Source organism: Bacillus rossius, chromosome 6, assembly GCF_032445375.1.
Source record: "Bacillus rossius redtenbacheri isolate Brsri chromosome 6, Brsri_v3, whole genome shotgun sequence".
Lineage (NCBI taxonomy): Eukaryota > Metazoa > Arthropoda > Insecta > Phasmatodea > Bacillidae > Bacillus > Bacillus rossius.
In genome coordinates, this window is record NC_086334.1 from 20,455,703 (window position 1) to 20,475,272 (window position 19,570).

Here is a 19,570-nt window from a genome sequence, read left to right on the forward strand (position 1 = left end):
GAGTCATCTTCTACTTTATAACAAATGTTCCTTTTAAAATTATAAATATGATTATATTGTTGTTATGTAATATATTTCAAAATAAATGGAATAAGATAATGTTTTGTAAAGAGCTTTTGTGGAAAACGGTAGATCATGATTGATTTTGCTGAGGAAAAAAATTTTTGATGACCATTATCATTTTTCAACTGTTTTTCAGTAGAATTCTAATGGTTGGCGTTGTGTCAGTATTGTGCGTACCAGAGACGTAAATCATTTTGTGCTAAGTTCTTTGTGTTTAGGACAAAATTGGTTGAACAAACGGTTTTTGTGTCCGATGTCTAGTGCTGAAGTGGTTGAAAATTCCATTGACCCTCCAGCTAAAAAGCGGAAACTAGCTGCTGGATTTACAAAGATTCAGGAGGCAGTTGCAGACATGGCGCAGAATGGAACTCCAAGCACCAGTCAAGACATCGACGATGGGCTGTATTCCAGACAGCTTTATGTGATTGGCGTTGATGCTATGCGTCGAATGGCCTGTTCTGACGTACTAATTTCTGGCCTCGGTGGTTTGGGAGTTGAAATCGCCAAAAATATTATTTTGGGTGGAGTTAAGTCTGTGACTCTACATGATGAAAAGCAGTGTAGTATTTTGGACTTGTCATCTCAGTTTTACCTGTCTGAAAGGGACATTGGGAAAAATCGTGCAGAAGCTTGTTTGGAACAACTCTCGGAGTTGAATATGTATGTACCAACCAAAATTCATACTGGTCCTTTGACAGAGGACATTATTAAAGAATTTAAAGTTGTAGTTCTTACTAGTTGTTCTCTTGAAGAACAGTTCAGAGTTAGCGAACTTACTCGTGCCAATAATGTGGCTCTTATTATTGCAGATAGCAGAGGTCTTTTCTCTCAGATATTTTGTGACTTTGGTGAAAGTTTCTCTGTTCTTGATGTCAATGGGGAAAATCCAGTTTCGGCAATGATTGCTAACATTTCGCGAGATAAAGATGGTGTTGTTACGTGTCTGGATGACACACGGCATGGACTTGAAGATGGAGACTATGTTACATTTTCTGAAGTGCAGGGAATGACTGAACTAAATGGTTGTGAACCAAAAAAAATTTCTATTTTGGGACCGTATACATTCAGTATTGGAGACACAAGTGGATACAGCGAATATGTTCGAGGTGGTATGGTCACACAAGTAAAGATGCCAAAAATTTTGAGTTTCAAATGTTTGAAAGAATCTCTGAAAGAGCCAGAATTTTTGATTACAGACTTTGCCAAATTTGATCGACCACCTCAGATCCATTTGGCGTTTATTGCACTTCATAAATATGTGGAGCAGTATGGAGACCTTCCAAAGCCGTGGAACAGTGAAGATGCTGAAAAATTTGTGGCCCTTGCAAAAGTCTCCACTGTTGATGGTGGTACTGACTCTGAAGTAAACGCAGACATTCTGGAAATCTTTGCCATGATTTCACGTGGAGATCTATCACCTATGAATTCTTTTACAGGTGGGGTTGTGGCACAGGAAGTGATGAAGGCATGTTGTGGCAAATTCAGCCCTATTTTTCAGTGGATGTACTTTGATGCATTGGAATGTCTTCCCCCTGACTTTAAGAAAGTGGCTGAAAAGGATTGTCAGATGCAAGGGACAAGATACGATTCCCAGGTAGCAGTTTTTGGAACTGAATTTCAAAAGCGTCTTGGGAAATTAAAGTATTTTATTGTTGGAGCTGGAGCAATTGGCTGCGAGCTGTTAAAAAACTTTGCTATGATGGGAGTTGGTGCAGGAGAAGGTGGTAAGATAATAGTTACCGACATGGATCTTATTGAGAAATCAAATTTGAACCGTCAGTTCCTTTTTCGACACAGCGACATTCAGCGTCCCAAGTCTCAGGTTGCAGCAAAGGTGGTGCGTAGGATGAATCCTGAGGTGAATGTAGAAGCCCATGAAAACCGTGTTGGTCCAGAGACAGAGAATGTCTATGATGATAAATTTTTTGAGGTTCTCGATGGAGTGGCAAATGCATTGGACAATGTAAATGCTAGAATTTACATGGATCGTCGCTGCGTATACTATCGCAAGCCTCTTCTGGAATCTGGAACTCTGGGCACCAAAGGAAATACTCAGGTTGTTGTACCATTTTTAACAGAGTCGTACAGCTCATCCCAAGATCCGCCTGAGAAGAGTATTCCCATATGCACACTCAAGAACTTTCCAAATGCCATTGAGCACACATTGCAATGGGCTCGTGATAGTTTTGAAGGACTGTTCAAGCAAGCAGCAGAAAATGCTAAGCAGTACATAGCTGATCCACTATTTGTGGAGCGTACATTGAAATTGCCTGGTGTGCAACCTTTGGAGGTGTTAGAATCTGTGAAACAAGCACTGGTTGACAATCGTCCATATTCATTTGAGGATTGTATCACGTGGGCCAGATGCCATTGGCAGGAACAATTTAATGACCAGATACGTCAGTTATTATTCAATTTTCCCCCAGATCAGCTGACATCCAGCAACCAACCATTTTGGTCAGGGCCAAAGAGGTGCCCCAAGCCTCTTGTATTCGACTCCAAGAACAGCCTTCACTTGGACTACGTACTGGCAGCTGCTAATCTTAAAGCAGAAGTGTACGGCATTCCACAGAACCGTGATCGTGATTACATCGATCAATTTGTGCAAACTATCGAGGTTCCGGAGTTTGTCCCGAAATCAGGTGTCAAAATTGCAGAGACTGATACTCAACTTCAAGTGGCCAATGGTACTGGAAACTTAGATCACGACAGATTAAATCAACTCTTGAAAGACTTGCCACCACGTAAAGAACTTGGTAATCTGCGTATCACTCCGCTAGAATTCGAAAAAGATGACGACTCAAATCTTCACATAGACTTCATAGCGGCATCATCGAATCTACGTGCCACCAACTACGGCATTCAACCAGCAGACCGCCACAAAAGCAAGCAGATAGCAGGCAAGATCATCCCTGCTATTGCCACCACCACCTCTGTGGTTGCTGGGCTTGTATGCTTGGAACTGTACAAGTTTGCCCAGGGCTTTAACACCTTAGAGCCATTTAAAAATGGTTTTGTCAATTTGGCACTTCCATTTTTTGGCTTCTCCGAGCCAGTTGCAGCTGCCAAGCTGAAATACTACGACAAGGAGTGGACTCTGTGGGACCGGTTTGAGGTGGAAGGAGAGTTGACGCTGCGGCAGTTTCTGGACTACTTCAAGAACGAGCACAACCTGGAGATTACGATGCTGTCACAGGGGGTGTGCATGTTGTACTCGTTCTTCATGGCCCAGGCCAAGTGCCTGGAGCGCATGAGCCTGCCCATGTCGGAGGTGGTGAAGAAGGTCTCCAAGAAGAAACTTGAGCCCCACGTGAAGGCACTGGTGTTCGAGCTGTGCTGCAACGATGATGAGGGTAATGATGTTGAGGTACCGTATGTGCGCTACACTCTCCCCAACTAACACAGCACTGATTTTCACGTTTCTGGTTTCGCTTGGTTGTTCCTTAATGTGTGTTTATTTTTGTACAAGTAAGATTTTTGAAGTGATGTAGCCTGTGTTGCTTGAAGGATTTGCCGGGGGATTGATTGCAGAACACACATTTTTAATTTTCGGCCCAACTGATTTTCCCTAAATTAATTATATAATGATGTTACAACTACCTGAAAAACTTTTGCCTAAATTAATTTAAAACGTTGTGTTAAATTGTATGCATTTAAATTAAAAACATAATTTATTTTATCTGAAATATAATGGCTTCGGAAATAATTTTCTGTAGCATAAACCCAAACTTCATCATATTGAGTAAATATTTCAGAAAATAATTGGTAGTTTTTAGGTTTATTTTTTTTCTTCAGTTTTTGTCTGCTTTACTTTGAGAATCATGTTAATACAAGAGTGTAATTTTATAATGTGAAAAACTTACTGTTTGCCATTGTGCTCTGTTCGTCCTTGATTTGAGGAAGTTAGGTTTGTAAGCTGTATTTAGTATTTTAGATAATTTTTGTGTAGCAGAAATTGTGATGCCAGTAACAATGCATATGAGGTGAGAGATTATTGTGCATAAAAGTGGACTGAGGTTTGGCATATTCATAGTGTAAATACCATTCTAATATGTGTGCGTAGTTAGTGCTGGGGCCATTGTGATAAACGCAGGCACCTGCTATGTTGCAACACATTTGGCCAAGGAAGAAGCCAGCAGATACACATTTGATGTACATTATCAATTTTTGTAAGTTTTAAACTGACACAATAGCTCACATGTATGTAACTTAATTACTATTAAAATTTTCAAAATTCATAACTGTTTGGTTCTTGGAGTAGTTTTTTTCTCAAAGTCGTAAAATATTTGTCATTCAGTAGAAGGGCCTGTAGCGACTGTAACAAAATACAAATTGTTTCCAAATCTTTGGATGACTGGAATTGTGTTTCAGTAGCCCTTTATAGAATACACCTATTTAACATTTATTTTCATGTGTTCTACAACTAGTGGATAATCTTTAAAAAAAAAATTTAGCCTTTTGCGTTGATATGCCATTCAAGTACAGGACTCGGTCAGTGAAATGTGATATTGAAACAGGTAGTGTTTGGTTTGATAGCAGTACACATTCAACAGGAAAACTGTCTCTGATTACAGTGTTAACAGTCATGGCCCTTCTTTGTTCCCCTATCCAAGGTTTAGCATTAAATAAAAATATATCAGTCCTTGTAGAAAGTGGATTGTAAAATTGTGTTGTTGAGAATACTCTACCAATATTTTTTAAAACATCGGCCAAATTTCTTGAGTTACAGCAGCTTGTAGTGCATCCAAACAGTTTCACAGCAGGAGAGAGAGGCATCCTTGTTAGAAGCTAATCTTTAACATGCCTTACATTGTTAGCAGAATTTTCATTTTAAAATATTGCCTACTTTGTTTCCGTGCTTATTTTGTGGACCCTTTTTTACTATGCCTTTCTAATAAATTATGAGTAGAAATATAATGAGAAAGTGTCTGTTTGGTATTATTATTATTATTATTATTATTATTTCACAACTGGGTAATGTATTCCTCTAAATCTGAACGAATTCATTTGAGAACTGTGTCTTGTAACTCTTGAAGATTACCTAAACCTCAAGGTCATAATCCTGGTGCAGCCAAACATCATGGCTCAGCATCAATTTTATGTTAGGTAAATTTCATTGTATAAACAAGGCATACTCTGTTTTGTTGTATTTTTAAAATATTTTTTCCCCAAGATATAACCAAGATACCTGTTACTTGTAAGAAGTCTGGCAGTGTTCACAATTAAACTTCTTTCTAAATTCATTAACACTGTTGTGCAATGTATAATTTATTGTTGTAGTCCCATTTTAAAAATATTTATTATAAAAATTTATAATTCGGAAATAACTACTAATACAAAAGATGAGTTATATGTTATATGTCCCAACATATAGGCCAGTGAGAATATCAGTTTGAGTTCGAAATTGAATTCAAATATAAAATTATTGTCAATTATGTATAATGAATTTGAATCTTATGATTCAGGGGGGAAAAAAATTATTCAACTTTATTTTTAATGTTTTAAATAAATAAACATTCATATGGGTTTGTGTAATGGCAATAAATATTTCACCTTATCTGGGCACATGTATGGTGTGTTGAGCTTTGTAAAAACCACATGATTTGAAAACTGCACGATATAACCAAGTGGGGTCTGTTTAAGAAAAGCGTTTAAGAATTGTCTGAAGGGGGGGGATACGTAGATTTGCTTGTGAATTAAGTTTTTAAACTGTATTTTCAGAATGTAAAATGGCCAAAGTGAGTGTTCTCAGAGTAATTATTTTGACATGAAACAACTGGTACAGATTCTTGAAAGCATTTCACCTCACACCGTAGGGCACAAGTGCCTCACGCTCACAGACTGGCGGACTCCGGTGTGTTTTTTCCATGTGATTCACTGGCACAGGTGCGTGCCAGCCACAACATTTCTGACTAGGAGCAAGTGCCATCATAACCATCCAAATTACTATTTTATCTGAGAGTGAGGTGTTTTGTGCAGTTATACTTGTATGTAAGTACATGTGGGCTTTGCAGTAAAGTCGAACGTGAGTTACTACCTGACAGGCGAGAACTGTTTAACCCTGATTATTGTCCTCTCCCAGTGAATCTCTACAGAGTGTCTAGTCCAGCTAAGGGCATACCCACGGGCCTGCAGCACATGGGTCAGTGAGGGTTCAGACTAGGCTGCATAGCATCGTTTTCCGGCACGGGTGTCATCCCTCGGTAAGCTACACGGGCGGAAAGATCCACGGCTGACCTTCCTATGGGAGGGCGCTCCTACTGAGGGAGCTGGTGCTAGACAACAACATCTAGCCACTACGCTACTGAGAGACATCCACCACGTTTCCGCATTCGTCAGGAGACTGGCTAACATCAATGTATGCATTCCTCAGGAGACTGGCTAACATCAATGTATGAACAATGATTGGGAAATGGCTCATTGGCACACACACTGAAAGCTTGATGAGTTACTCTTTTCAACTAGACAGGTGTAATAGAAATATAAAATTGGCACAAATTTTGCTTAGCTATCCTCTTTCTCTTATCATAAACAATAAAAAAGAAATGCAGATTTTTTAATGTATATACACTTATGGTGTGTAACCAGAAGAACTCGAGGGCTTTTTAAATTAAAGTTTTGATTTTATTAAGAATGTAATCTAAATATGTGTCAATTGATGATCTATTGGAACAATATTGAAAAAAACCTGTTGTCAAAATTATATATACTTTGTCTTAAAATAAGGCTAGAATATTGGTGACTGGCTGATCTAATCAGACATCACCTAGAGACAAGACTGTTTGGCAAAAGCAACTATTTTATCTCGTGCAAAATGAAATGAGTAGTATTGGTTGAGTTGTGTGTGTAATGGTTGTGTTTCAATTTTAAAAAAAAGTCAATTGCCAAATTTTTATATGTATATAGATAACACCAAATATTGTAGTATAACGTAGGAAAGTTGTAAAGAAATGAGGGAGAGGTTATGCAGCACATTCTGGTGGCAGGGCCTGATCCTAAGCCATTAGCGCATATGTGATAAGGGTATTTTGGCAATTTATAATGTATTGTTTTTACCAATTTTTCTGCTGTTGTTATTTATTATGGCTGGAAAAGTTCCTGCAATGTTTGGTTACAACAATTACGATGTTGCTAACTGAAGTCGTTTTTTAATTTAAAAATTCCTTAGGTGCATTGGTGCCGAAGTCGTCTGCGAGTTGCAGCATTAAAATATGTATAATCGCTTATATGAACACCAGGAAACATATTAAGCTTATTGGTGTGCCAAATAAATCTCTGTGATAGCAAATATGTTCTGGAATACATTTTATAAACTTTAATAAGATTCTCATAAAGAAATAGTTGCATTGAAACTTAAAAATATGTTATAATTTTGGGACTGCATATTTGTAACTCAATTTTTTCCCTTATCTGCAAATGATGTATTTAGCAACGTGGTACTATGCGTAGCTGATGTACGAATGTACTTGGAGTCGAATCTCATGTGTTAAAATTTCTGTTTTTACAATTTCTTATGTCACTAGTATTACATTGTAACACCATAGTTAAAGTAAATTACTTTTTATTGATTAAGTGAGTCGTATAATAATAACAACTGTAAATACATAGCCCAGTCTGTTGGTTTGGTTATTTAATGCTAGGTAAGCATATATCTTTTTTTTACTCTTACAAAGAAAATAAATCTTATAAACATATTTGAAATTATTGAATGTGTAAATGCAAATATGTGTATATACATAAATATAAAGAAGAGTTCATGTTTGTTTGCATGTTCTATATACAAATGTAAAGTTATATTCCAAACTTGATGAAAATTTATGAACTTGAGTTTCAAAATAAGTAAAATGGCACTGTCTACTTAAGTTTCCGAAAAATAATCCCCATTTTCCTTCCCCACCTATTAGAGTGTAATTTTAATTCTTCCCGATGATATTTTGGACAACTGCAATTTAAAATAAGAATAATATTGCATCTGACCAAAAATATTTTGTTTTGAAATTTATGGAAACAAATCTCAATGAAAATACAGTAAAGAAGTTACATATCTGCAATAGTTAAACACCTTAAATATTTATTCTTTTATTTATATATAATTATATTTATTTATATTTATTTATATACATTTATATATATTTATACACACTCACTCACTCACTCACACTCTCACTCACTCTCACTCACTCACTCACTCACTCACTCACACTCTAGCTGACCCGACAGACTTTGTCCTGTCATTCAATTCAAACTGGAATACTATACTAATAATAATTATTTCTACTGTTGTATATTTTGATATTGTATATGTAATTTTTATTATCTCTATAACATATTGTTTATTGTAATGCTTGTTGATACACAACATTGTTAGTTTTATTTCCTGGCATGTAAATAATCAATGCTGATGGTTTTCCGACACGGGAACAGGCGACCTAGGTATAGTTGGCATTGTGAAAAACATGGATTTTCAAGATTAATGCCACAAACCCTTAACGACTGTCCTTGCGATTCATTAATTGACATTGCAAATGCAAGCCGCACTGGAAATTGTAACCGTTTAAAGTCGAATGGCATGTCGTTCAGAATCTTAGGGATGCGTGGAATCAAAACGTCTTCGCCTTACTACTTCCCTTTTAAAATTGTGGCTTCAATGACGTTGTTCATTAATTTCTTCACCACAAGCCGAGTGCCATTACAAAGATGTGGCTGGTTTATGTTTTGTAACATTATTATAACCAATCCGATATTTATTTGCAGATTATGAGGTGGTAATCCTGGCAATTCCAGGGAAAGTTAAAAATCCGTTGTGTGGTTGACATTATCATCCTGGTTAGTTACGGAATGAACCGATTTGTATGTCATCAATTTGCCAGCTATCTTACTTTGAATTTAACAATTCATTTAGTTGACATCAACATTTTTTGCAGCCATTATAACACATTCACTTAACCAAACATGATTTTTGTAATTTTCAGCAATGTTTGGGAAAACCATCTCAATGAGTTCGGTCTTTGATTCAGTAAAGTGACAAAAATTTGCAGGGAATGTAATGTATCCAGACGATGTGTCAACAGGAATTTTGCCATTACCAATATTGAGCAATTGTTTGGAAAATACTTCACCAGATTTGTCATTTTGCAATATGACTCGCATATTCATATTTAATTTTAGTGTCTTGACGTATTTACATAAAATGGATGACTTCAAACATGCATTGAGTTCGTCGGCTAGCGTTGATCGAGGCATTACTGGCAATGTTTGTCGAAAATCACCTGCCAATAGAATCATCGCTTCATCAAACCAGTTTTGGTTGTTTCGTAAATCTTTCATTGTGCGGTCTAATGCCTCCAAAGATTTTTTTGTGTGTCATCGTGCATTTATCCCAAACGATTAATCTGCTTTTCTGCAAGACTTTGGCCATCGCAGAATTCCTAGAAAGGTTGCAAGTTGGAGTTTCATTAACTTGCATGTTCAACGGCAATTTGAGTGCTGAATGAGCTGTTAACAGCCTTCCAAAGAGCAAAGAGTATATAACGCTGGGGCTAAGGTTACATTAAAATAGTTTATAATAAAGGTAGTCGTTAAGTTTTCTTAAATTTCCTAAGTTTCTGTGCAATATTCTTAATTTTTTTTAAATGTAAGAACCTTCTACGAAGTATTAGAAAACATTTAAAAAAAAAAGATGAATGAAATCAGTAAAGCCGTTCTCAAGTTCTAGCATGACCAGGAGAAATAGGGGTTCATATATATTGTCGCCCTACCGGTCCCTGCTACGATGTTGCAGTTGCTGAGGGCGCCAACTAGCCTAAGTTTAGACCCTGTGGGCCAGTTCACAGGTAGAGCGGAGATCCTCGGGGTCGTGACGTCGCCACGTGGCTGGCAGGGAGCTGGATCGGTAGAGGTGGTGGCCTGGTGAGGGCGGAGCTGCTCAGTTCCCGGTGGAACTGTTCACTTGCGAGGCGCGACACACAACTTGCCTGGTTCAGGTCTGAAGCTCGACTGCCGCGTTCCGCATCGCTGCGCGTCACCCAGAGCCCGCTTCCCGCAAAAACGTCTCAAGCGCAGCAGGACTCCTCAAGCCGTGAACTACTCCCCCCACCCTGGTGAGGCGACGAGGGAACATAACGACCTGTGCGAGCGAAGGGAGCACTTGGAACGACGTCAATATATTTAAAAAAATTGTTAATATTTAAATTGTAATATCCTAGATTGATGTAAACTTTTGAAAATTAAAAGTTTTTAATTCCTCTCATTCTATTTTATGACTGATAAACATATTTTCAGTTTTTCAAGTAGTTTATAAATAGTATACTGTTTTGAACAATTGATAAAGTTATGTGGACTACATTGAAAATGCTGTAAATTGTTGGTTAGTTTAAGTTAGCAACATAAACATTTAAAAGTGTTTCTCAGGACAATATACAATTTTTCAGATTTTTTTGTATTTTCGGATGAGCACCTATTTTAGGAGATAAATTATTTTATCATGTGTCACTGATTTATCTACGAAAAGATGATATACAGTGAGATTTACAAGAATAAAGATAAAGGCTTAAAAAAATTGAGTTTTTAAGTTGTGTGTTTAACTCTAAAAAGTTGTATGTTCATTGCCCTTTAATCATGTTCAAAGTTAGGTTTTTCACGATATTTAAGTCTATGTATATTAGATTGCAAAAACTTGTTTCAATTATGAATACACAGTTTTCATACTGCCGCCGTCCCGGTAACGGAGGCTGCGTTAGCAGGTGAGCCTAGTAGGGAAGTCGGCTGGTGTACTGTTCGGTCCGGGTGGGCACCAGGCTAGCTTGCAGCTAGGCCACGGTGGGTGTGGGTGGTCAGCCCCTGTGCAGCTCACTAGGCTCGCCGGCAGTGCGGAGTTCGCGTTCAGAAAACACTCACATATATCACTACTCACGTCTCGCGGTCTCACGTCTTCCGGGGTCTCAGGGTTACACGTCCATCCTTGGTAGCGCGCGGGCGAAGACTGACTAGTGATGGTGACTGCGCGGAGTAGGGGTGTGAGGGTGCGTTCTGCCAGCGGGGGCTGGTGCTGGCGGGGTGGGGACCGGGCTTTACTGCCCACAAAGGTACAATGTCCAATGCCCCCCCCCCCCCCCCCCTGGTGAAGCCCGGTCTTACCCCGTGCTCGGGCCCCCGCGGCGTGTTTGCACCCTCACTGCTGGCAGCAGGTCCAGCTGGGAGGCGCCTGTGAGAGCCGCCGCTGGTAGTGTCTGTGCTCTGCTTCCCCCTGCGTCCCTCGTGGTGTACCTGAGGGCGCCGTCTCCGGACGAGGGCCCCTGGGATGTTTCCCATGTGGTATGCCTCCAGGTACCTGGGTGGCCGTCGTGCTAGGCGGGGGTGGTCAGGTCGACCTTCTCCTGCCCGACTCCCCAGAGGCTGTGGGCTGTCATTGGTCTTTACGGTGGTTACCCAATATTCGGGTTGCCCCCGTGTTTTTTGCAGATGGCATGGACTCGTTTCCTGCGCTGGGCTTCCTACCGAGGGGCCCATCTGTGGGTCCATTTGACGCCGACCGCCAATGCTCCTCTATGTCGCATAGACCGCTATGCCTCATCAACGTCTCGCAAAAGCGTGTGCACCGAACGCGCTTGTGCGCGCAGCAAAGTGTAGTTCGTGCGACGAGGCGAAGGACATGCAACGAGTGCTGCACCGGCGGAAGGATCCGGCCGGGTTTGGCATATCCCTCCGCCGCACTACAACAAATTAATTTATGTATATTTTTCCACAGGTTTTTATTAAACATTATTTTTCATCAATTAATATTTCAGTCCTTGCAAAATCATGTATCACTGTGCGATTTGTCCCGAACCTGGCCGGTTCAGTTTCCTGCGCAATTCACACGTTTCCGTTTGAGGGGGATGGCGGGGGAGGGGGTCGCGCACGGCGACACCGGCTGTGTCCTAGAGTAGCTCCGACAGGCCGGCAGCCTGCGCGCAACGCGGAACCATCAACCTTTGCTTTCACCGACATGTAGTTCTCACTAGTGTAATATCTTCTTAAACTTTTACGTACAGTTCCGCGGTCAGCCTCAATCTACCATGAGGTATTTCACTTAATTAAATCAGTGCTCCAAGATGAGTGATCTACATAATACGTAAGTACTGTGGAGAGTCTACGAGACTTTGCGTCGGCGCTTCACGCCTAACTTAGCTTACCAGCTACTTAGTTTTGGCCCGCACGGGGCAGCCAGAAGGCGACACGTGCCACCGAATGTACTAACGAATCAGTCCCTGGGACACATCTAGGTATCACGTAGAGTCGCCAGAGACACGGGCCTAAGTGCCACTAGCCCAGTTTATTAAGTGTTATGTAGTAGTGAACTGTGTGCTCGTCAAAGTGTAATCTGTCATGTTAGAGTTTAGGTATCACCGCTGCACGGTATCGCACCACCAAATGTACTAACGAATCAGTCCCTGGGACACATCTAGGTATCACGTAGAGTCGCCGGAGACACGGGCCTACGTGCCACTAGCCCAGTTTATTAAGTGTTAGGTAATAGTGAAGTGAATTGTTCGTCAAGATATCGTTCGTCATGTTAGAGTGTATTTTTGTAACTGTCGCATCCCGTGTACAAGTCCACCCCTCACGCGCATTAAAGTCGTAAGCCGCCACTGAGGAAGTGAGCTGCGCGTGTGACTAGTCGCGTCAGGAAAACCATCACTGCCAGAACGGGCAGCACCCTGTATAGGGCTGTGCCGTAATAAATTCACCAAATACCTTCCAGAAACTTTGTGTTATTCTTCAGGCATCCCGAGTGGCCATAACAGCTCGGGGGGCCCTACTGCGCTAACCCCTGCCTCTAGCCACAAGGCCGAACCCTCCCTGAGATCTCGAATCCAAGCAAAATCACGTAAAAATCATAAGAGGTAGCGGGGACGGCGTCTGCATTGTTGGTTTCAGCCGCCTGATAGCGCTGGGGACTTCCTGTTTTGCCACCGTTCGCGAGCCTTGGGCCTCACCATGGGCAGTTCGGGTTTTGGCCTCATTGGTCCATGTGTTGTGGGCCGGTCTCCTGCATAGTCCTCCACGAAGGGGGGTGCGGTGACTGTCGGTGTGGCCCGATGGGTGGTTCTTCATCCGGGTCGCTCACATACATTGTGAAGGTGGCTCCTTCTAGGGGCGCAAGGTGGCCCCAGGCACCACGAGTTGGCGACTCCAGTGTTTCTGGGTCTAGCTCATCCGGCTTAGTCACGAATGGTAGGGTGGGCGGCGTGCTATCAGCTTCGGGCTCAGATTCCTCTGCTGAGACATCTGTGATGCTGAATTGCCCCAGGTTGAGACAGCGATCGGCACGGGGTTTGTATGTCGGGTAGTTCGCTATTCCTCCCAGCGGACGGTGTTTGCGGTTCATCCGGTTCCCCCTGTGACCTCGTGTCGATGGATGGGCAGTTGGGAGTCGGTGTTCCCGGGAGCTTGTCTCCTGGGAGTGGGGCTAGTCGTAGGTCATCCCGGTGTATTTTCTTCACTCGGCGCCCGCCTAGGCATACCTGGTATGTCGTCTGGCCGAGCCGTTTCTGAACGGTGTAGGGCCCGCCCCATCGCGGGTCTAACCCCGCACAGTAATTGCGATGCGCAGCTGACAACGGGTGGACCCGGACATAGACTTGATCCCCGGCCCGCACCCCAGGAGGGGGTTGATTTGTAATAGGTGTGATCTGCGCATATGCCCATTGACTCTGGCGTGCGCCCTTGTGTGCGAGGTTGCGACGCTGGGCCCGTTCCTCCAAATCTTCCGCTGTGTGCGGAACCCTATGAATGGTCCACTCCCCGGACAGTGGCAGGTTGCGCCCCTGGACCATCTAGGCAGGTGTCATACCAGTGGAAACATTCGTCCGGCGCCGGACACAAAAGAGTGCGCATGTGAGGTGTTGGTCCCACTGGGCATGGTCCTGGCCCAAACGGATGCGAAGTTGCACTTTCAGCTCCTCGTTCCTGCATTCTGTGGGGTTGGCTGCGAGTGGTAGGCAGGTGTAGTGTGGTGCCGGATTTTATGCTCTCCACACCAGGCCTTCCAACACCAGCCCAGGAACTGACTGGCATTGTCCGTGAGAACCGACTGTGGGTAGCCCCAGCGTGGCAGGAACTCTGTGCTCATGATCTTGGTGATCGTGGCCGCCCGCACGTTCCGACATGGGTAGGCCTCCATCCAGCATGTAAAGAGGTCGGTTACTACGAGGATGAAGCGGTGTCCTCTAGGAGTTCGTGGGTAGGGGCCCATCACGTCGATCGCTAGTGTTTGGAATGCCGTACTGGGCTCGCAGGGCTGCTGTTGTTCCTCCCCATCTCATCTTCGAGCCTTCCGCGACTGGCATATCTCACACTCACGCACGTAATCTCGTACATCGCGGGTGACTTCGGGCCAGTGGTAGAACTGACTCACTGCCCGTCGTGTTTGGTCAGTACCTGGGTGGCCGGCCAAGTCATGGTCATGTTGGAAATGTACCACAGCCTCCCGTGCCTCGGGTGGTACATATGTTTTCCACTTGACATGTTCCCCGGGTGCTCGGTTCATCAATGTCCCATCCTGGGTACTCCAGGTCTCCTGATCTCCTTCAGTCACCTGCTGGCGTCGACGGGCAGCTTCTGGTGAGACTTCTTGTGCCTCTAGTACCCGTCGGTGGACGTCCTTCGAGGTACACGGAGGATCGCCCTCTTCCAGTGTGTCGGGTGTGATCCGAGTGCAAGTCGCATCTGGGTGAGGTAGCCTGTCTCGGCTGTTGGGGGGCAACATGACTTCCCACTCTTCTGGGTCGATCAGCTCATTGCGCTCGCCCGGCTCACGGGACAGCAGGTCGGGCAGCTGGTTGTCTGCTCCGGGGACGTGTTCGACGTTGAAGTCGAAGGATTGCAAGAACAACGCCCACCAGATCAGTTTGCCCTTCCTTCCCTGCATTGTATGCAACCAGGTTAGGCACTGGTTGTCTGTGCGAAGTGTGAAGAACTTCCCTTCCAAGTGTGGGTGGTACTTCTTCATCGCCCACACGACAGCCAGGCACTCCTGCTTGTTACTATGATAACGACATTCTGCCGAGCCGAACTTCGCACTGGCATAATCTATAACTTGCCGACCCCCATGATGGTCCAGGTAGAACAGCATGGCCCCTACCCCCAGGGTACTGGTTTCGGTCTGCAAGTACAAATGACGCTCTGGGTCGACCCGTGCCAGAGTATGGCATTGTGTGAACACCATTTTGACCAGGCTGAATGCTTTCTGAGCAATTGCATCCCACCGGTAGCAGTGTTGTGGGGACAGGAGGTCAGTCAGGGGGGCAATGACGTGAGAGAAGTTCGGCACATAACTCCTCAGCCAGTTGACGAGGCCGATGAACCGCTGCAATTGCTTGCGGGTCCGGGGAACCACGGCCTCTGCGATTTTTGCAGGTGGCTGGGCTGTGGGCGGTTGCCCACTGCGTCCACGATGTGTCCCAGGAACTCGACTTCTGAAGCGCCGATGTGGCATTTGAGCGGGGCTACCATTAAGTGGTGAGTGGCCAGCCGCTCCAGGACGAGTGCTAGGTGTTGGACATGGTCTTCCCATGTCTCAGAAAACACAATGACGTCGTCCAGGTAAGCCATGGCAAACTGCCCCAAATAGCCATCCAGCACTCGTGTCATCATTTCCTGGAATGTTGCAGGCGCGCACTTAAGGCCGAAAGGCATGGCTCTAAACTGGAAGCGCCGCCCATCCGGGATGGTGAAGGCCGTCTTTTCCCTGACCCCGTGCCGTATGGGCACCTGCCAGTAGCCGGCCTTCAGGTCAAGGGTGCTGAACACATTGGCCTATCCTAGCCCAGCTAAGGCAGCCTCGACACTGTTCTGAGGGGGGGGAGTACTGACGTTGATACCATTCAGAGGCCGTAAGTCGACGCAAAACTGTAACGAGCCATCCTTCTTGGGGGCCAACACCACACAGGAATTGTAGTGACTACTGGATGGCTCGATGACACAATCTTGCAGCATCTCTGGCACCTGCTCCTGGATGGCACGCTGCTCCCTGAAGCCATGCCCCCTAGGTGGCTGGTGGATAGGTCGATCATAGGTGGTGGGGATCTGGTGTTCCGCTACTGTGCTGCGTCGGAGTGGGCTGGCCGTGGCAAACACACCCTGCCTCTCGCAGAGTACCTGTTCGATGGTGGCTTGATACTGTAGGGGGACATCGTGGTGTAACTGTCTCAGAGTCAGCGGCTCACTAGGTGGTTCAGGTGTGAAGCCTATGCCATACACTGTGAACCGTTTCGGTATTCCCACGTGGACGCGGGCCGACTTTAGCTCCACTACAGCATCATGTGCTGCTAGCCATGGTTGTCCCAGGACAAGGGCCTCGTGTAAATCTTCCACAACAAGGGCAGTTACTGTGGTCGTAAGGTCCCGAAGGCTTACCTCAATCTCCGCCTGGCCAACTGTCACTCCTGGCCGTGTGGTGGTCGCTAGGCACAGCTCGGCACAGTGAGGCCGGAGTGCCCCTTGTGGTACGAGGCTCGGGTGATGAACACATGGCTGGCGCCTGTGTCCACCAGCGCTGCGGCTGGCCGGCCATTCACCTCCACCGGTATGGGCAGCAGGTGGTCTTCCAGTTGGAACAGCTGGCCCAGGGTTGGCCTGGGGCCAGTTGTGCTCCCAGTGGTGGGGCAGTTGGTGCCCGGGAGAGTGTTGTGGCAGGTGGTGCCGATGATGTTAATGGTGCTGGGTCTGTGTGGTAGGTGGGGCCGGTATGGCTGGTGGTGCAGATGGTGGTCTTGTGGGGGGCAGGCTCCTCAGTTCCGCGTCCTCGGTGGCCCATTTCCCGATGAGGGTGTCGTCGGGTGCTGGCGTTGAGATGGAGGGAGGGGGCACTCACGGTGCCAGTGGTATGTTCCGCTGGGACAGCCGCATATGCACTGTGGTGGCTGGTCATATTCACGTGGCTGCGAGTGTTCACGGTAGCCCTGTGGGTTGAGTGCCATTGGTGATGCTGTCGCACCCTCGATGGCCCGCTGTCGTCTGGGCGGGGTTTGCCACTCGGTTGCCCTGACTGGTTGGTTTGTCGGCCGGCTGCACTGTGTTGTGAAGTGGCTGCTGTTTGCCTGGTTTGTAGCCCAGGAGTTTTAGGTTAGTATTTAAAGAAAGTTCGAAAAAAAATAGGTAAATCTGAAAATTTGGCCATTGATACAAAACATTTTGCTGAACAACATACTGAAATTCCCCTATTTTCCCATGTCGGCGTCATAATTTTTTCGTTCAATAATGTCGTAAGATCCCTAAATGACACAAGGACGCAAATGTACATCCGAAAACTATTTGTATCAACTGAAATCCATAGGGATCGATTCAAATTAATCACTGGACCACACCAATGTTATATATAAGCAGACACAGTAAAAAAAATATATACTTGAAGTAAAAATATTATAGATCGAAAATTGACAACTGTCCGAAAATCATGGAATTTATGAAAAAAACTATCCATAGGTTAAAAATTACCGCAAAATACAAAAAATAAGTTGCACAAAATCAATTCCTTAGGATTTTAGCTTTTCAACGGTGTATCTCACACTGCTCTATGACAAACGGTTACCGAGATACGGTGGCTCAAGTACCAGCGTGCGCCATCAGAAATGACTCGGACGGAAGGCGGGATGACATTTTCACCCGTCAATATTCTGCTTATGGTGCTTCTAACGAGCCATTGCTCTAGTAAGATATAAACAGCTTTGTTATTCTGTGTAGGTAATTTTACTTATGATTTAATTATTTACTACATTTATGATATTAAAATTATGCTCCTGCTTCTCAAAAAACATCTCGTACGATGTTATACTCTGTGTAGTAATTTTTAATTCAGGTTTTTTTTGTAATGTCATGGACTATAACAAATTCTTTATTGGCATCATAAGAAATCTCAAATAACGAGAAACAATAACACAGAAATATAGTTTTTGTTCACATACCTCAGCTAACTACATATGATCTGGGTCGTCATTGATATCTTCAGCTACAATCCTATAACTTCTACCTCTACAGCGTGTGCAAATCATAGAGCACGGAAGGCCAGCAATGCGGCAGGAGCACTTTGATCCACACTCAGATCTACATGCACATGAGATGAGATGTAGAAGTTCTTCGGGAGCTGGTGGCCAGTCACTGGTAATGGGAAGAAGTGTTTGTTGAACATCACGCCAGCCCCAGTTGATTGGTGTTAAAGTATTACCCAGCCAATCCTGGACCTATAATGCAGGGTAAAAATATGGTCAGTTGATAAGGATTGCCAATAAAATTTGCTGTACACACAGATCCTTATAACGTGAGTTGTCGTACCTGCAAGTAAGTCCTGCGCGAGTGTTGTAAGGCTGCGGACCTTGTTGGAGGAAGGTTCGCCAGCTCGAAGGTAGCAGTCACAGTTTTTCGGGCCACAGTTCAAGCATACAGATGGCCACGAAGTTCATCCAGGGTGGAAAATTTCTCTGTAGTGTACATGTGGATAATGAATTCCTCGCCAGCAGCAGTGATTTGTTCTGCAGTAGCAGATGTGTTGCTAAATATGGAAGCAATGTTCTGGAGATGTGGATTTTGTTTCAAAAGCTTCCAAGCGTTCTTCTTACCTTTACGGAAAATGGCGGAAAGGGTGTCGCAGCCAGTGACTGCATGAGCAAACAATAAACAATTCTTACAGTCTCCGAGTTGTTTTTGAATTTCACAAATGTTGAACAATTGTCAATTGTCAATTGAACAATGTTCAATGTTCGATCTATAATATTTTTACTTCAATTATATATTTTTTACTGTGTCTGCTTATATATAACATTGGTGTGGTCCAGTGGTTAATTTGAATCGATCCCTGTGGATTTCAGTTGATACAAATAGTTTTCGGATGTACATCTGCGTCCTTGTGTCATTTAGGGGGACTTACAACATTATTGCACGAAAAAAATTATGATGCCGGCATGGGAAAATAGGGGAATTTCAGTATGTTGTTCAGCAAGGTGTTTTGTATCAATGACCAAATTTTCAGATTTACCTTATTTTATTCGAGGTAAAAAACTTAAATTCCTGGGCTACTGGGGCTGGTGCACCTCGCCGCCAGATTTTCTGCAAGTTCTTCTCCGTGGCCACTGCCTGCTGCACGTAGTCTTCTACTAAGAGGTGTTGGCTGTTGTGGAGAAAAGGCTGGAGCTCGTCACGTAGCAGTGTGGTGATGGTCGGGAGCGCAGATGTCAGATCTGTGTTTGGGGCGATCCGCCGGAACAACTGTACTTTGTGGGTGATGAACAGCTCCACTTGCTCCCCGTCCCGCTGCTGTTCCCAGTAGAATTCGGATGTGCAGAGTACCATCGCTTGGCCGGTGTTAAACCGCCGTGTGAACCGGTCCACGAACTCGGGCCATGGCATGTCAAACTGGCCCCAAAGGCTCCACTACTGCTGTGCGGCGCCTCGTTGCTGTTCGCTCGTACGTTGCGCCCACTCGTCAACCGGTACCCTCGCTCGCGCCAAGCGTACGTTTTCACTGTCGCAG

General features: G+C 44.3%; 1 protein-coding gene across 1 annotated transcript; it reads left to right on the plus strand.

Moving 5' to 3' along the window:
* The first annotated feature begins 52 nt into the window (after nucleotides 1-52).
* Nucleotides 53-4,301, plus strand: LOC134532803 (ubiquitin-like modifier-activating enzyme 1). The gene has a single exon (XM_063369678.1). The coding sequence runs from the start codon at nucleotides 317-319 to the stop codon at nucleotides 3,461-3,463; it is 3,147 nt and encodes a 1,048-aa protein (XP_063225748.1). The 5' UTR covers nucleotides 53-316; the 3' UTR covers nucleotides 3,464-4,301.
* The last annotated feature ends 15,269 nt before the right edge of the window (nucleotides 4,302-19,570 follow it).

Excerpts from the sequence above, each read along its gene's own strand:
- LOC134532803 (XM_063369678.1), top strand. The coding sequence starts at position 317 with ATGTCTAGTGCTGAAGTGGTTGAAAATTCCATTGACCCTCCAGCTAAA.